Raw genomic sequence first — 13,422 nt, forward strand, 5'->3', positions numbered from 1 at the left:
CATCTAAAATTTGACAAAAATCCATGTCAGCACTCCTAAAAAATCGACATGTGTCCATATATCTAATTAAAAAAAATTAAAAATAAAATGATTAAAAAAAAAAAAAAAACTAGAAAAGGGGTGGCTCGAGCCACCCCTGGCCGGTTCGGCCACCTCAAAGAGAGGCCTAATATATGAAATATTTAACAAAAATAGAGTAGAGTGTGGAAAGAGGGTTAAAACCCGATACCCTTACTCTAATACCATAATAAATTATTACTTATTTCGAACAGCTAAGTTGATAAAAATAATAAATTTAACTATTTAATTATTATTCTAATAAATACGTGAAATATGCAATGTACAACTAGCTGGACAAAGAGGCGCCACGCAGCATTTTAAACCCAAGAGGACAGAAGCCACAAAGAGAATGATGTAGAGCAAGTTTGGTAGTTGCAAAAGTGTAAAGCTTCAACACGTAATCAAAATAAAATGACGCAGAAATGATAGCAACACTAAACACAGTTGGGGAAAAGTGTGCTTCCGACTTTTCTGAATTATTCATCAATTAAGATTTCAAATGGAAGTTATATCTTACCACTGATAAGAAAGTAATGCTATAAGAAAGATTGGAGTTATCCTATAGTCCTTTCAAATATGACGTGACTTTTAAAATTACTAATAAATTAAAATTCAATAATGATAATCTCAAATTCAATGGTGATTTTAAAAGCCACGTCACATTTAGGAGGATTCTAGTCTTCCTTATATAACCTGGTAAGATACCAGATATCCTAACCAAAATCAACCACATGACAAGTTATGCGTTTTTTTTTTCTCTTAACAAGTCTACTTGACATCTTCCTTCTTGGATGGTGAGGATGAGAATGATCATACTAAATAAGCAAGGTAGTATTCGCTTGTACCCACATCGCTGGATATAGAAAACAAATATGAAAAACCTTTTCATTTCCTTCTTTTCAACGTACTAATTTACAAAACATTTTCTATATTTATAAACATTTCTTTATAAAGAGGACTTCAGCTTCTCCACTTCTGTCAACAAAGAGGAATTCCCTTCACAAGCTTCTGTTAATACCTCGATCCTCTTCTCTACACCGCCTCTCTCTAGCGGTGAACCGCCATTTCGGTCAAGCATCTTAGATGTAGATGGCTTGTTATATCGAATAAGATTCAACATCATTCCCTGTGACATGCCATAATAAACAATTAGAATATTTTTACTTTCTTGTGTTGCTTTATTTATTGAAAACAAGGGAACACCAAAAGAAAAGTAGTGCAAAGCTAACTCCAAATGTGGTACATGTTTATGTATTTTATTCAACGAAAACAGAAGTGCAAGACACTGCAATTTCCCTTTCCATATCCATTGACATAGTTTTTCCACTTCTGTCAATTTCAAATATACACGGGCACCACATTTTGACAGTGTCAATCAGTAAACATTGAATCTGTTCGTCCCACTCATTTTTACCAGACCCACACTGGAGTTTTCAACAGTCTCTGAAAATTTCCGTACCTCATGGTGCTGCTTCCGGGAATAGTCTCGTAAAAGAGATTTTACGAGCTTGTTGCGCAACGGAAACTTGTCAACAGCATGAGAGTGAAATATGAAAGAAGAAAGGTGGTGTATAACCAGTGTATATGCTACCGATCCTCGAGTTGCAGCCCTGTCAAGGGCACCAGAATTCCATGACTTCACGTAAGCCTCCAAAATACCATCATTGTCCTGCAGAAGAACCAATTTCCATAAATTTTCATGACATTTATACCAAGTTCTCAGGTATTTTAGAAGCCTTTCGGCTAATAACATGAAATATATGTCAAGTGTAAGGGGAGCAGGTCCCCATATAAATAAGGTGATATTTAGGTAGCCATACCTCAATGGGTTCTAGGTATCCCTCAGCCTCGGCAATACATTTCTCTAGAGGTGGAAGAAGATCAAGAACACAAGCATTGGTCAGAGTATTCCAGGCAGCAAGTCGTGTAGGAGTTTCGACTTGACAGTGTACATAGACTGCAACTTGCCGGCCGAAAATCAAATCACCATAAGATAAGGCAGAAAACTGCTCCACAAGAGTTTCAATAAATGTTGAGTAACTCTCATGAATCTCTGATTGAAACATTAGAAACCCAGCATTATTTTTATTTCTGGATTCTGGCAATATATCTACTTTATTCTTCAAAATGAGGTCAGCACTTATACTGGCCATTGCTTGGTCAAGAAGCTGCCCATAGATATTTTGCAAAGCTTCATAAACATCCCTACTCTTCTCCTCTTCAAGAACGCCCATTCCAACAAGTAAGATCACAGATAAAGAATGCGCCATCTGAACAGGGGAGGGGACTTCAGTGGATTTGAAAGTGGACATTGCTTCAACACCTAAATTAAAAATAAAGTCCAGCTTTGGCAACTTCAAATAAATCATTGGGATCTTGGGCAAGATTTTTTGTTTTATCTCTTATCAGGCCAGCATGCTTGCTATCACAGATGGTTGAGATTGGACTGAGAAACCAATGAGTCGGAAGTGGCAGTCTCTGTTGAGCCCACTCTACGACTAAAGAAGTAGGCTTTTGATTGATCTTATTTGACGTGTCCAAGTCCTCAAATATAGTATCCAGACCTGCACTACCCTTTTTAAATGTTTTATTTCCAGAGCAACTATTATTGACCATGTCTTTGACCTTCTTCTTCATAGACAACCTTCTGTTCCTGAAGTGAGAAGCTAATGTTTCACTGAAAACCAGGTAGTCCTCTTCTTTAAATTCCCACGCAAATGGTTTAAATCTCTTATTAAGGTGGAAAAACTGCTGAATACAGAGACCAAGGAACTTTAGAGCATGGACACGGAGTAAAATATTTAGCGCTTCTTCCACAAAAACGCTATCCCTAGGCCCAGCTGTTAAACATGCACCGAAGGCAGAATTGATCCTTTGCATTGCGAAGGTCATTGCTTCAACTGTGGATGTATCGGTAGAAGACAGCAATTGAAAACTTTTGAGCAAGTAAATGAGAAATCCTGCATCTATTTGTGCCAACAAAACATCAGCAGACCAAAATCCTCCACCAGATGCACCCCAGCCAACACCCAACCCCCAACCCTGGAGCTGGGCCGCCCCTGCCAAATATCTCAATGGACTGAACAAAGTGCCACTCTGAAGCAACTAACTTCATAAAAATGTTTAAGAGACTTCTCAATTCAACCATAGACCCCTTAAGTATCCCATTATCAAGTATGTTCCCTTCTTTTGAGATACAATATCCTTGGGGAGGACCATGGACAGCATTCTTCGCTAGCTGGATCAACCTATCAATGGTTACAATAACCTGGAAAAATCCATGAAGGCAACATACAGAAGCTAATGATGTTTCATGATTACTTTGCTGTCTCAAATGACATAGTTCCTCGATGAAAGAGCCACTTGCAGCAGGATATTCTGAACTATTGGCATCTGAAATGCCCAAAAATCCATTTTTAACAATCTCAAGTCCAACCTTTGGAACAAACTCGGACAGCCATGGCATGAGTTCCCTACTTCCATGCAGGTTGACACTAACCCCCTCTGGGATCACCCTTTCAAGCACTCTGCAAAGGATATGCATGACAGCTGAATATACCCACAACAAGGGAGTTACAGAAGTATCTTGGAAACAAAGTCACTCCCAATTCCTTTTTGCCAGCCAAAGAGTTTAGACATATGCGGATCATTCTTCAATGCTATCCACTTCATAGCTAAATCAACCATTGGACTGACATAATTCCAAGACCAGATCTCTGTATCATCACCAGCATGCTCCTGTGAAAAGAGAGCTGGAAGTCTTCTAGCCAAAGCTTCCAAAGCAAGGTATGCCTCTGTACAGATGGAACTGAATTCACTAATAATACTATTCTGCATAAGTTTTTCAACTGTAGGTGGATTCAGCCACAAGCACAACGCAGGGAAAATATCTGAAAAACATGATACACAATATCCATACTGAATGCAGATCTTCCAAAAACGTAATTGTTCAACAATCGAAGCTGATGAAAGTTTACAGTTCTCTCTTCCTGATTTTACCCAGTGGTCAAGGGAGGAAACATATTGATACATATGCCATGTCATAGTTTTGAATGTCCCATTCTCTATAAACTTAATACAATTCTTCTGGTCTGATCGAGCCAAAACCTTCTATTTTATATCAAAAAAAGACAATATCAGCAGTTTATCAGCAGGATAATTCACAATCTAGAATCTCTCCAAAAATAAGAAAATAAAATTACTTACCTTTCAAAAGGCTAACAGATTTTATTTTAGAAGGATGAATTTCTATGTTGTCTTTCGATGTAAATCTGTGGACAACGGTTTCAACGAGCCATTAATTGAGAAGAGAAGAGAAGAGGATCGAAGAAGACAGATTTTTGATTTGAAGAAGCTCTGATTTGGTTTATTTTGATTTGATTTGAGAGATTTTTTATTTTTGATTTGAAGAGAAGAAGATCAAAGAAGGATAAGGTTTATTTTTTGATTTGGGTTTTTGATTTTTTGAAGATTTTTTGGGTTTGGGTTTTTGAAAATGAAGGAAAGAAGAGAGAAAAGAGAGTGAAAATGGAGGAAAGAGAGAGAGAGAGAGAGAGAGAGTGAAAATGGAGGAAGGAAGAGATCAGGGAGAGAGCTGGGGGGAGAAGAAACGTACTGTTCCTTCATTAAAAAAATATTTTTAATTGAAAAAAAATCCAGAAAAAATTTAAAAAAAGAAAAATTATAATTTTTTTAATAATTTTAAATTTCCTGACGTGTGAAAATATTTACTGACGTATCAAAGTTTGACACGTGAGAAAAATTCAGAAAATTCTGACGTGTTAAATTTAACACTAAGAAATTTTTCATTTCTGACACCCACAACTATAACGCCCGAAACACGTCAACACTAACCCGTCATGAGGATTTTCTGACGTGTCAGACCACCTGACACGTCAGAAATCGTAAGTCAGCAAAAATTTATTTTTTTGTAGTGTCGGATGCGTTTGAGACAGGAGAGAGAAGAAAGGTTTTTCTTTCTAGAGGAAACCATAATCTTAAATTGCACTCAAAACGAAGCAAGCTACATCAAACAACCTGTCTTGTACAACGTTACAGAAAGAAAATTACAAACTTATATTATATAGGACTAGAAATCCATGCACTATATATATTACGGAAAAGCCTCAATAACAGATTGCACAGCACGAATGGGTTTCACTGTGTATCGACAAAATCCAGCCTTGCCAAGAACAAATCCCCACTCGTTGAAGGTCCTCTCTTTGCCAGTATTAGTATGGGCCATCACGATCATGTCTAGAGCCAGCCTCACATCAGTTAGCTTGTTCGTTTCTGCTTCTTCAATCACTGCTTCAACAATTATTACCTTCCCTTTATCCTTTGGAATGGCTTCTCTGCATTTCTTAAGGATTTGGATGCATTCCTTATCTCCCCAATCATGGAGAACCCACTGCAATTGATCACAAGCCAAATTAATTAATTCATTACCCAAACATGCCTTCTTTTTTTGGGCTTCCTAATTATCACATAAATGATCATATACTAATTTACCTTTAGGAAAACAGCATCAGCCTTTGGAACACTTAAAAACATGTCACCCCCGACATGTTCAACTCCGATGGACTCTGTCGCAACCGAGACAACATGAGGAAGATCAAAGTTGATGCCTCGAAGCCATGGGAATGCCTTCACCAACGTTTGCAAAGTGGTTCCGTTGCCCCCACCCACATCCACCAAACTGCCAAGCCCATCAAATACTTCTGGGCAATCGTGAATCATGGCAGGCACCGCCAACCTAGCATCACAAGCCATTGCCTCATTGATAAGCTGGCTGTGAGCGGGATTCTCTGCAGCATAGCTCCATAAATCTTCGCCATGAGCCGCATCAAATGGCGAAGTCTCATTGGCTAGAACACGGGCGCTCAAACTGTGCCATGGTGCCAGCATCAATGGGCTACTTTCTAGTAAAATCAAAGCCGCCATGCTACGTTCTCCATGTCTCATCAGACGACGTGACAGAGCCGTTTGTGCATAACCTGGGGAGCCATGGGCGGTGGTGAGTTCCTCTTTGAATATTCCGCGGTGCATTAGAAACCTCATGATGCGGTAGTGGGGGGACGGAGCGCATGCTAGAGCTGACGACAACTCGGATAATGTCATCGGGCTTCCATGGCTTTCAATGGAATCGGCTATCCCAAGCTCAATAGCACACTTCACTACCGCCATTTCTGTGAACCCAATTACGTATTTCCAGACAGCCACTTCCGCTTGTTCCTCTTCCTCCTGCCATGTTGCTTCTCTTTGTTTTTCTTCCATCTTTGATCAGTTTGAGAAATCTAGCTATTTTATGTTAGTAGTATGAATTCCACATCAGCAAAAGCCTTGCAAGCTGTCAACCATCTAGCTATGACATCCTGCTACGAAGAACCGTTGACACCAATTAAGGAAACACTATCAACCATGCAAGCTGTCAAGCAATCAGCTCCTATATCCTACAGCTGTGAAGAAACATTGACACCAGCTAAGGAAAGCATGGACAACCAACTAAGGAAACAATATTTGCCTTACATGAAAACTATTAATGTGCAGACAACAATGGCACTACAAGTATCAACCCCCACCAACTCTCTCTCTCTCTCTATCGTCTGTTGTGCAATCTATATATTAATCGCTTAAGGCTGAGGTGATACACTTGAGGTTGAGCAATCTATATATATATATATATATATATATACACGAGAAAGAGAATTGTTTTCGCAATAAGAAATGAAGCTGTACATCATCATGCACAATAATTCTTTCAAGATTGTACTGCTATAATTTTTGTTTTTTTGTTTTAATTTCCTTTAATTTAATTTCCTTTGTTTTGGGTCCTACGTGGGACTCCATCAGTCCACCAATAAAGACCGGTCAGAAAACAGATGCATCTTTGTCGATCAATATAATTGTTTCAAGATTGTAGAGGAGTTACAGGACCCTCGAAAGTAGAGCTGTGCAACTGTGCAAGCATGTTCACTTGCAATCAGGTAAAACACGTGCCTTCCTCTAAAAACACGCGAATCATCATACACTATTTTCAAAGTTGAAAACAGCACATTGTGTCACCTCTTCGCCCATCCCCACAATTTCCCCCGCGGGCAGTGTCAGCAGTCAGCACCCAACGCGCGCCTATCATTAGTACTGCCCACCGTCAACCAACTTGTACTCCAATTTACATGTCCATACCAAATTTAAAGGTATGGTGTTCAAAGAAATTTTCAGTAATCTAAGTCGTGGGTTTCAATATTTGCAATGGAGAATTTTTACAAATGTTTGATTAGTATTAGCGGTTTTGGATTCTTATTGATATTCTGGTGAGACTGAGTTAGGCTATGACTCAGTGAGACTTGAGGGAGCGCTTGTGATTCTCATAGTCTAAACCTTTTCTTTGCGGCTCCCAACAGATAGATGTTATTATAGTCACGCTTCAGGTAAAATAGTCATAATTCATCTTTCTAGCCTACCATTATTTGCTCAAAAAATAAAAAAAATTTACATGTCCATATTAAGGGTCGAATTACTTAATTGAACAACGCTATAGTGCAATGAAAATCGGCTTGAGGCAAAAGGTTAAAATAAGGCTTAGGTAATATGTAAAATTTGTAAGTGTTATCAATAAATTTGTATTTGTATTTTATTTTATTTTTCTAATCAATACGGGAGAGAGGGGAAAAAGGGACAGTAAATTTGTACTTATAACTCTCTTTTAGTCCCTAAAGTATACGTACCTTCCATAGTTCAATATCATATTTATTTTGCATACACAATATTGCATATAATTAATAGTGAAATTATAATCATTCCTTAAACCTTAAGACCTTTAAAATCACCAAACCGTTCTGTAAATATCCCAATATTTTACAATACTGAATTTTATTTTGTCTCCCTTTAAAATTGAATATTTTCTTTTGAAATTTAACTGAATAAAAACCCAGGCTTGACCAACCTTGTTGGGATTTGAATGCATCACACCAAGTCACCAACCCTCAACTAGTAAACCATATTTTTTTAGTGTTAAGAATATTATGTTAACAGTTATTTACTTCCTTAAGTACTTTAGGTCGTCTACTAGGTTTACCTTCTTAAGTCTACTAGGTTACTATTATTAGCCTATACATATAGGCCCCTTCTATACATTATTCGGTGTGATTCAATATACAACCTTATCTTCAACATGGTATCAAAGCACAGGTCCTAAATCACCTTTAAATTTTTTTCGCATCCCGTATTATTTTTCCGGCGACGCTAGTGTTCTCCGGCAAATTCTTCCCTTTGTCCTTTTCGGTTCTATATCTTCTCCTTGTACTTTTCACCGGATCACTATACCGCTTAAAAGCTCGGAAGACAACCGTCACAGAGCCGCCGCACACAGTCCCATCGGAGTACTCACGCTCCCACATGTGCCGCCCAAAGTTTCGGCAATTTCACCACTATCGTTCTACCACAGGCCGCCATGGTGGTCCGATCGCTTCCGCCAGCCCACCGATCGATAGCTCTTCTTCCGACGACTCCAGAACCGCCAACAGAATCACATTTCGCCACCTCACGCACCCTCACGCGCCACCCAAAGTTCTGCACATGAGATTCACGCGCCTAGCGCCGCCGCCTACTGTCGCGCGTGCACCACATGCGCCAACACTCCAGGCTACCACGTCAGTCATGCCACATCAGCAGTGTCACGTCAGCCCTAGTGCCACGTCAGCAACTCCATGTCAACCCTAGTGCCACGTCAGTCTTGCGTTGACTAGTGGCTGTTGACTTTTGTTGACTTCCAGAGTTGACCAGGTGCTTTCTACTCTATTTTTTCGTCCTGATTTCATATTTGTGGTCTGTTTTTACATTTTACCAGTATAGATGGCACAAAACGAGATTATTCATCATGTTTAGACTGTATTGGATGGCACAAACTATATGGTGTGGTCCCAATCTATGCGTAGCTTTCTTAAAGGTCACAAACTTTGGCTTTATTTGACTGGGGAGGTTAAAAAGCCAGTTAATGGGGCTTTTGAATCAGAGGATGTTTTCACCACTCGTCTTATTGATTGGGATAGTAACCATCATAAGATTCTCACGTGGTTCCGTAACACCACTATCCCATCCATTTCTGCGCTCTTTGGCAGTTTTGATGAAGCAAAGGGTGCTTGGGATATGCTTGCTTCTCGCTATTCTTCTGTGGATGGTGCTCACGAGTATTAGCTTCTGTTTGAGCTTTTCCATCTAAGGCAGGAACCTAGTCAGAATATTAATGATTTTCTTGCTTGCATGAAATTCTTATGAAACCAAATTAATGTTTCTGACCCTATTTGGAAGGATCCTGTTGATGCTGAGAAGTATGTTACACGTAGAAATCAACATCACCTTTACTAATTTTTGATGGCCTTGCGTTATGATTTTGAGCCTGTTCGTGTGCAACTTTTACATCGTTCTCCTCTTCCCACGTTGGACACTACCATCTTCGAATTTGTCCGTGTCGAGACTAGATCCCAGACTATGCGCTCTTACCCTAGTCATACAGTGTTGGCTGTGCCATCATCTGGTTCTTCGTCATTTCAACGAGAGCATTTTGACAGGTCAAGTACTCCTCGACACGTTACAAAGGGGTTGTAACGTGTCAGATTTTGACACGTTACCAAATGGTAATGTGTCAAAATCTGACATGTTACAAAGGGTGGTAACGTGTCAGATTTTGACACGTTACAAAATTGCATTGCATGCAATCTAGATCATGATCTGCCTGCCAAAAAGTCCTAAGTCTCAATTTTTTTTTCTCAAAGTTATTAATAATAGAATGAATGTCAACATAATTAATTGTATGATTGTTTACAAGATTACAAGATTACACTTGTATAAAAAAAACACTCCTCATTTAGCAAATAATGCAAGGAGTCACTGAAACAATTTTTTATCATCAAATTTCTGAAAAATTTTATTTTTTAATTTTTTTTAAATTTTAACCAATTTGTAATGTGTGAAATTGACACGTTGCCATTTGGTAACGTGTCATATTGCCACGTTGCCATATGGTAACGTGGCGTTTTAACACGTTGCCAAATATAATGACACATTACCATAAGATGATGTGTCTATTTAGCACGTCATCTTATGGTAACGTGGCATTTTTGCCACATCACCGTATGGTGACATGTAAAAAATGCCATGTTACCAATAATAATGGTAACGTGTTGTCTTCTAACACGTTATAAAACGATCACGTGGCAACAACTAATTAACAGTTGCCACGTCACTAAACCCATATTTTTTTGTAGTGGATTGGCAATCATCTTCTGAAACTCGTTGATGCTTGACAAAATCCCAAAGCATGTAAAACACACCAAACAAAAAAAAAAAATAACAATATATATTGTTTCAGAATAAGATAAACAAAATGATGAAAATAAGAGATATATCTCAATTAAAAAGCTTAAATTATAACCAAGACAAATTAAGGGCGCTATCATAACCAAGACAAATTAAGGGCGCTGTCATAACCAAGACAAATGAAGGCGTTAATGGCTTTAATTATAAACTTTACTCTCAACTTACTTGGTTGGGTACTTGGATTATGACAAGAAAATGCCATATATTGAAAAATAAACATTAAATTTCTTGACTTCTTTTTTTTTTATTATTTTTTATGTGAAACCAAGAAACCGAAACAGCTGGAGGAGTTTTTTTCTTTTTCTTTTTTTAACGAAATTTTGTTACCTGGGGCGGTAAACAATTCATGTCAGAAAAATACTTAAAAAAAATTTCTTAATATTTTTTACCAGGGGCGACCGCCCCAGGTCGCCCCCACTTCTCTCCGAGACTACAAGTGTTTTGTCAAAATGAGAAACAGCTTCTGCATAATCTTCACATGTGGTGGTTGTCAATATTTGAAATAGCTGCAGCTTCATCTGCATAATTGAATATATATATATATGAGAAATCGAGATAGTTCAACTTCGAATATGTAATTGGTGATTATATTACCAGCTCCGATCCCCACGGACACTTTGACCATGAAAAACATGCCAACGAATGGTAATGGATGCCGGAGAGCCGTTTCATAAAGGAATAACAGGAATCTCTAGAATTTTGGTCCGCGCATAGACTTACAGTGCCCTCAGTTTTGAGGATTCTGATTTCTAGGAAAAATTTCACTTAATTCTAGTTAACTTTCATTATTTTTGTAATTTTCATTTAAAGTTCCAAAAAACTCTTAAATTAGTGTACCGAATTTTAAATTTTTTTATAATCTCACTCATCCGGTTGGGATTTGGGGTTAAATTAAATGGTCAAAGCATAAAATTATCATTATACCCTTGTAAACTTTATAAAATTACAATTATATTTTAATTTTTAAATAAAGGTATTTTAGAAATTTCAACGGCCACCGTTAAGATTTAACCAAAATTCCTAACAGGGGTGAAATTTGATTTTAAGTTCGATATACCAAGTCGAAAGGTTTTAAACTTTGGAGGGACATTGTAAAAATGATGAAAGTCAGGAGGGTAAATGAAATTTTTAATAAATTTATTGTTAGGATTGTTAGTGATTCTTCATGTGCAAATGTGAGAGAATTTTTATACGGTCTATAATTTAGGGCTGGCAAAACGTGTTTGCTTGTCGGGTTCGTGTCCAACCCGATTACGACCCGACACGTTTAAGCGCAACCCAAACACGACACGTTTAACTAAACGTGTCAAACCCAAAAACGACACGATCTATAAACAAGTAACACGACACGATTACGACCCATTTATATAAAACGGGTCGTAATTGTGTCGTGTTACCCGTTTATAGACCGACCCGACACAACACGAATGTAAACTCATTAAAGTTTCCTCAAAAACAATAATCAAACCATCAAAGGGCAAACCTTACAAAGTTACAAACCATCAAAGGGAAAAGTTTAATGAAAACAAAAAAACAAGAACATACGGGTCAAACATGTCAACCTGCGAACCCGGCGGGTTGACACCACACGACATGTTTACTAAACATATCGTAAATGGGTGACCCGTTTATGACCTGAACCCATTTAAACCCAACCCTAACCTGAATTTTACGTATCATGTTCATGTCGGGTTCGCGTGTCACGGGTTAAATTGTCAGCCCTAGTCTATATGCTCCAATAGAAGGGCAGGTTATTTTATATTTGTTTTGACTTATGAGAGATGAACCCCATAGAAATTCTCTCACATTTGATGTCAGAATTGCTAATAATGCAAACAATAAAATTAAAGAAGATCTGTATCCAGTTTTTGATAACATTCAATATTGAAATTTAAAATCAAGTACAAGAAGAGCTTTTTAGACTTTAAAGATCATGGGCATGTTCGCTAACTATTTTTTCTCAATTTTCCTGAAAAAAGTCAACTTCATTTATTCATTTTAACAAACAATTTTTTTTTTTTTGGTTGTGTTTGACAAATCCTTTTGCCTTTGTTATTGTACCTGACGTGGATTGATGTGGTATAAAATTTTGAATTTTTTATATTGAAAAATAAAAATATTTTGTTCTGTAGTGTTTTTTTAATTTGAATAATAATAAAAAAAAAAAATTGAATGATGTGATATAAAAAATGAAAATATTTTGATGTTGATTTTTTTTGAAAAAAAATGGTGTGTGAATGGTATTGAGGTGATGAAATGGTTTGCCAAACACAACTCTCACTTTTCTCTCGTAAAAAATTCAAAACTCATTTCTACCTTATATGAAATCAATAAATTCTTTATTTATTTTTTTTTTCCTTTCAAAACTCTACGCCAAAAATTATTTATCATAGAATCGACGAACCATTAAAAGCCAAGTACATTTCACTAAAAAAATAAAAAAATAAAAAAAACAGAGCAAGCGTGTATTCGAAGGGGTTATTAATTATATGCTTCACGGAAAAAAGGACAATGATTTTTTTTTTTTTTTTTGTTTTTTTTATGTAAAATATTTTTTTGCCCTTATAGTTTAACAACTTTATTTTTTTGCCTCATCGATTTCATTTTGTATCACAGATAATAGCTAAAAACAGAGATAGTACCTCAGTCTAATTTACATCCAAAATTTGACGAAAATTTATGTCAGCACTCCTAAAAAATTGACATGTGTCAATATATCTAATTAAAAAAATTTAAAAATAAAATGATTAAAACATTAAAAAAAAAAAAAAAAACTAGAAAAGGGTTGGCTTGAGGTACTCCCAACTTCCCAAGTGAGGTCTAATATATAAAATATTTAACAAAAATAGAGTAAAGTGTGAAAAGAGGGTTAAAACTCGATACCCTTACTCTAATACCATAGTAAATTATTACTTATTTCAAACAGGTAAGTTGATAAAAATAATAAATTTAACCATTTAATTAATATTCTAATAAATACGTGAA

The 13,422-nt window shown here is 36.9% G+C and overlaps 1 protein-coding gene and 1 pseudogene across 1 annotated transcript; both read right to left on the bottom strand.

Moving 5' to 3' along the window:
* Positions 1–870: 870 nt before the first annotated feature.
* LOC132169773 (transcriptional elongation regulator MINIYO-like) lies at positions 871–4,357 on the bottom strand (annotated as a pseudogene).
* Positions 4,358–5,073: 716 nt separating this feature from the next.
* On the bottom strand, positions 5,074–6,377 carry LOC132167259 (acetylserotonin O-methyltransferase-like). The gene is made up of 2 exons (XM_059578171.1): positions 5,572–6,377; positions 5,074–5,470 (listed from the first exon to the last, which is right to left on the bottom strand). Exons 1-2 carry the CDS (start codon positions 6,334–6,336, stop codon positions 5,174–5,176), a joined length of 1,062 nt encoding a protein of 353 aa, XP_059434154.1. The 5' UTR covers positions 6,337–6,377; the 3' UTR covers positions 5,074–5,173.
* Between the last annotated feature and the right edge of the window lie 7,045 nt (positions 6,378–13,422).

The sequence above is a fragment of the Corylus avellana genome, chromosome ca1 (assembly GCF_901000735.1).
Source record: "Corylus avellana chromosome ca1, CavTom2PMs-1.0".
In the NCBI taxonomy this organism is placed as follows: Eukaryota; Viridiplantae; Streptophyta; class Magnoliopsida; order Fagales; family Betulaceae; genus Corylus; species Corylus avellana.

Bases quoted from the DNA above. Each gene is read 5' to 3' on its own strand.
- LOC132167259 (XM_059578171.1), bottom strand. From the start codon at position 6,336: ATGGAAGAAAAACAAAGAGAAGCAACATGGCAGGAGGAAGAGGAACAA. The intron at 5,471-5,571 runs GTAAATTAGTAT...GATCAATTGCAG, and splicing joins CTGATGCTGTTTTCCTAAAG to TGGGTTCTCCATGATTGGGG.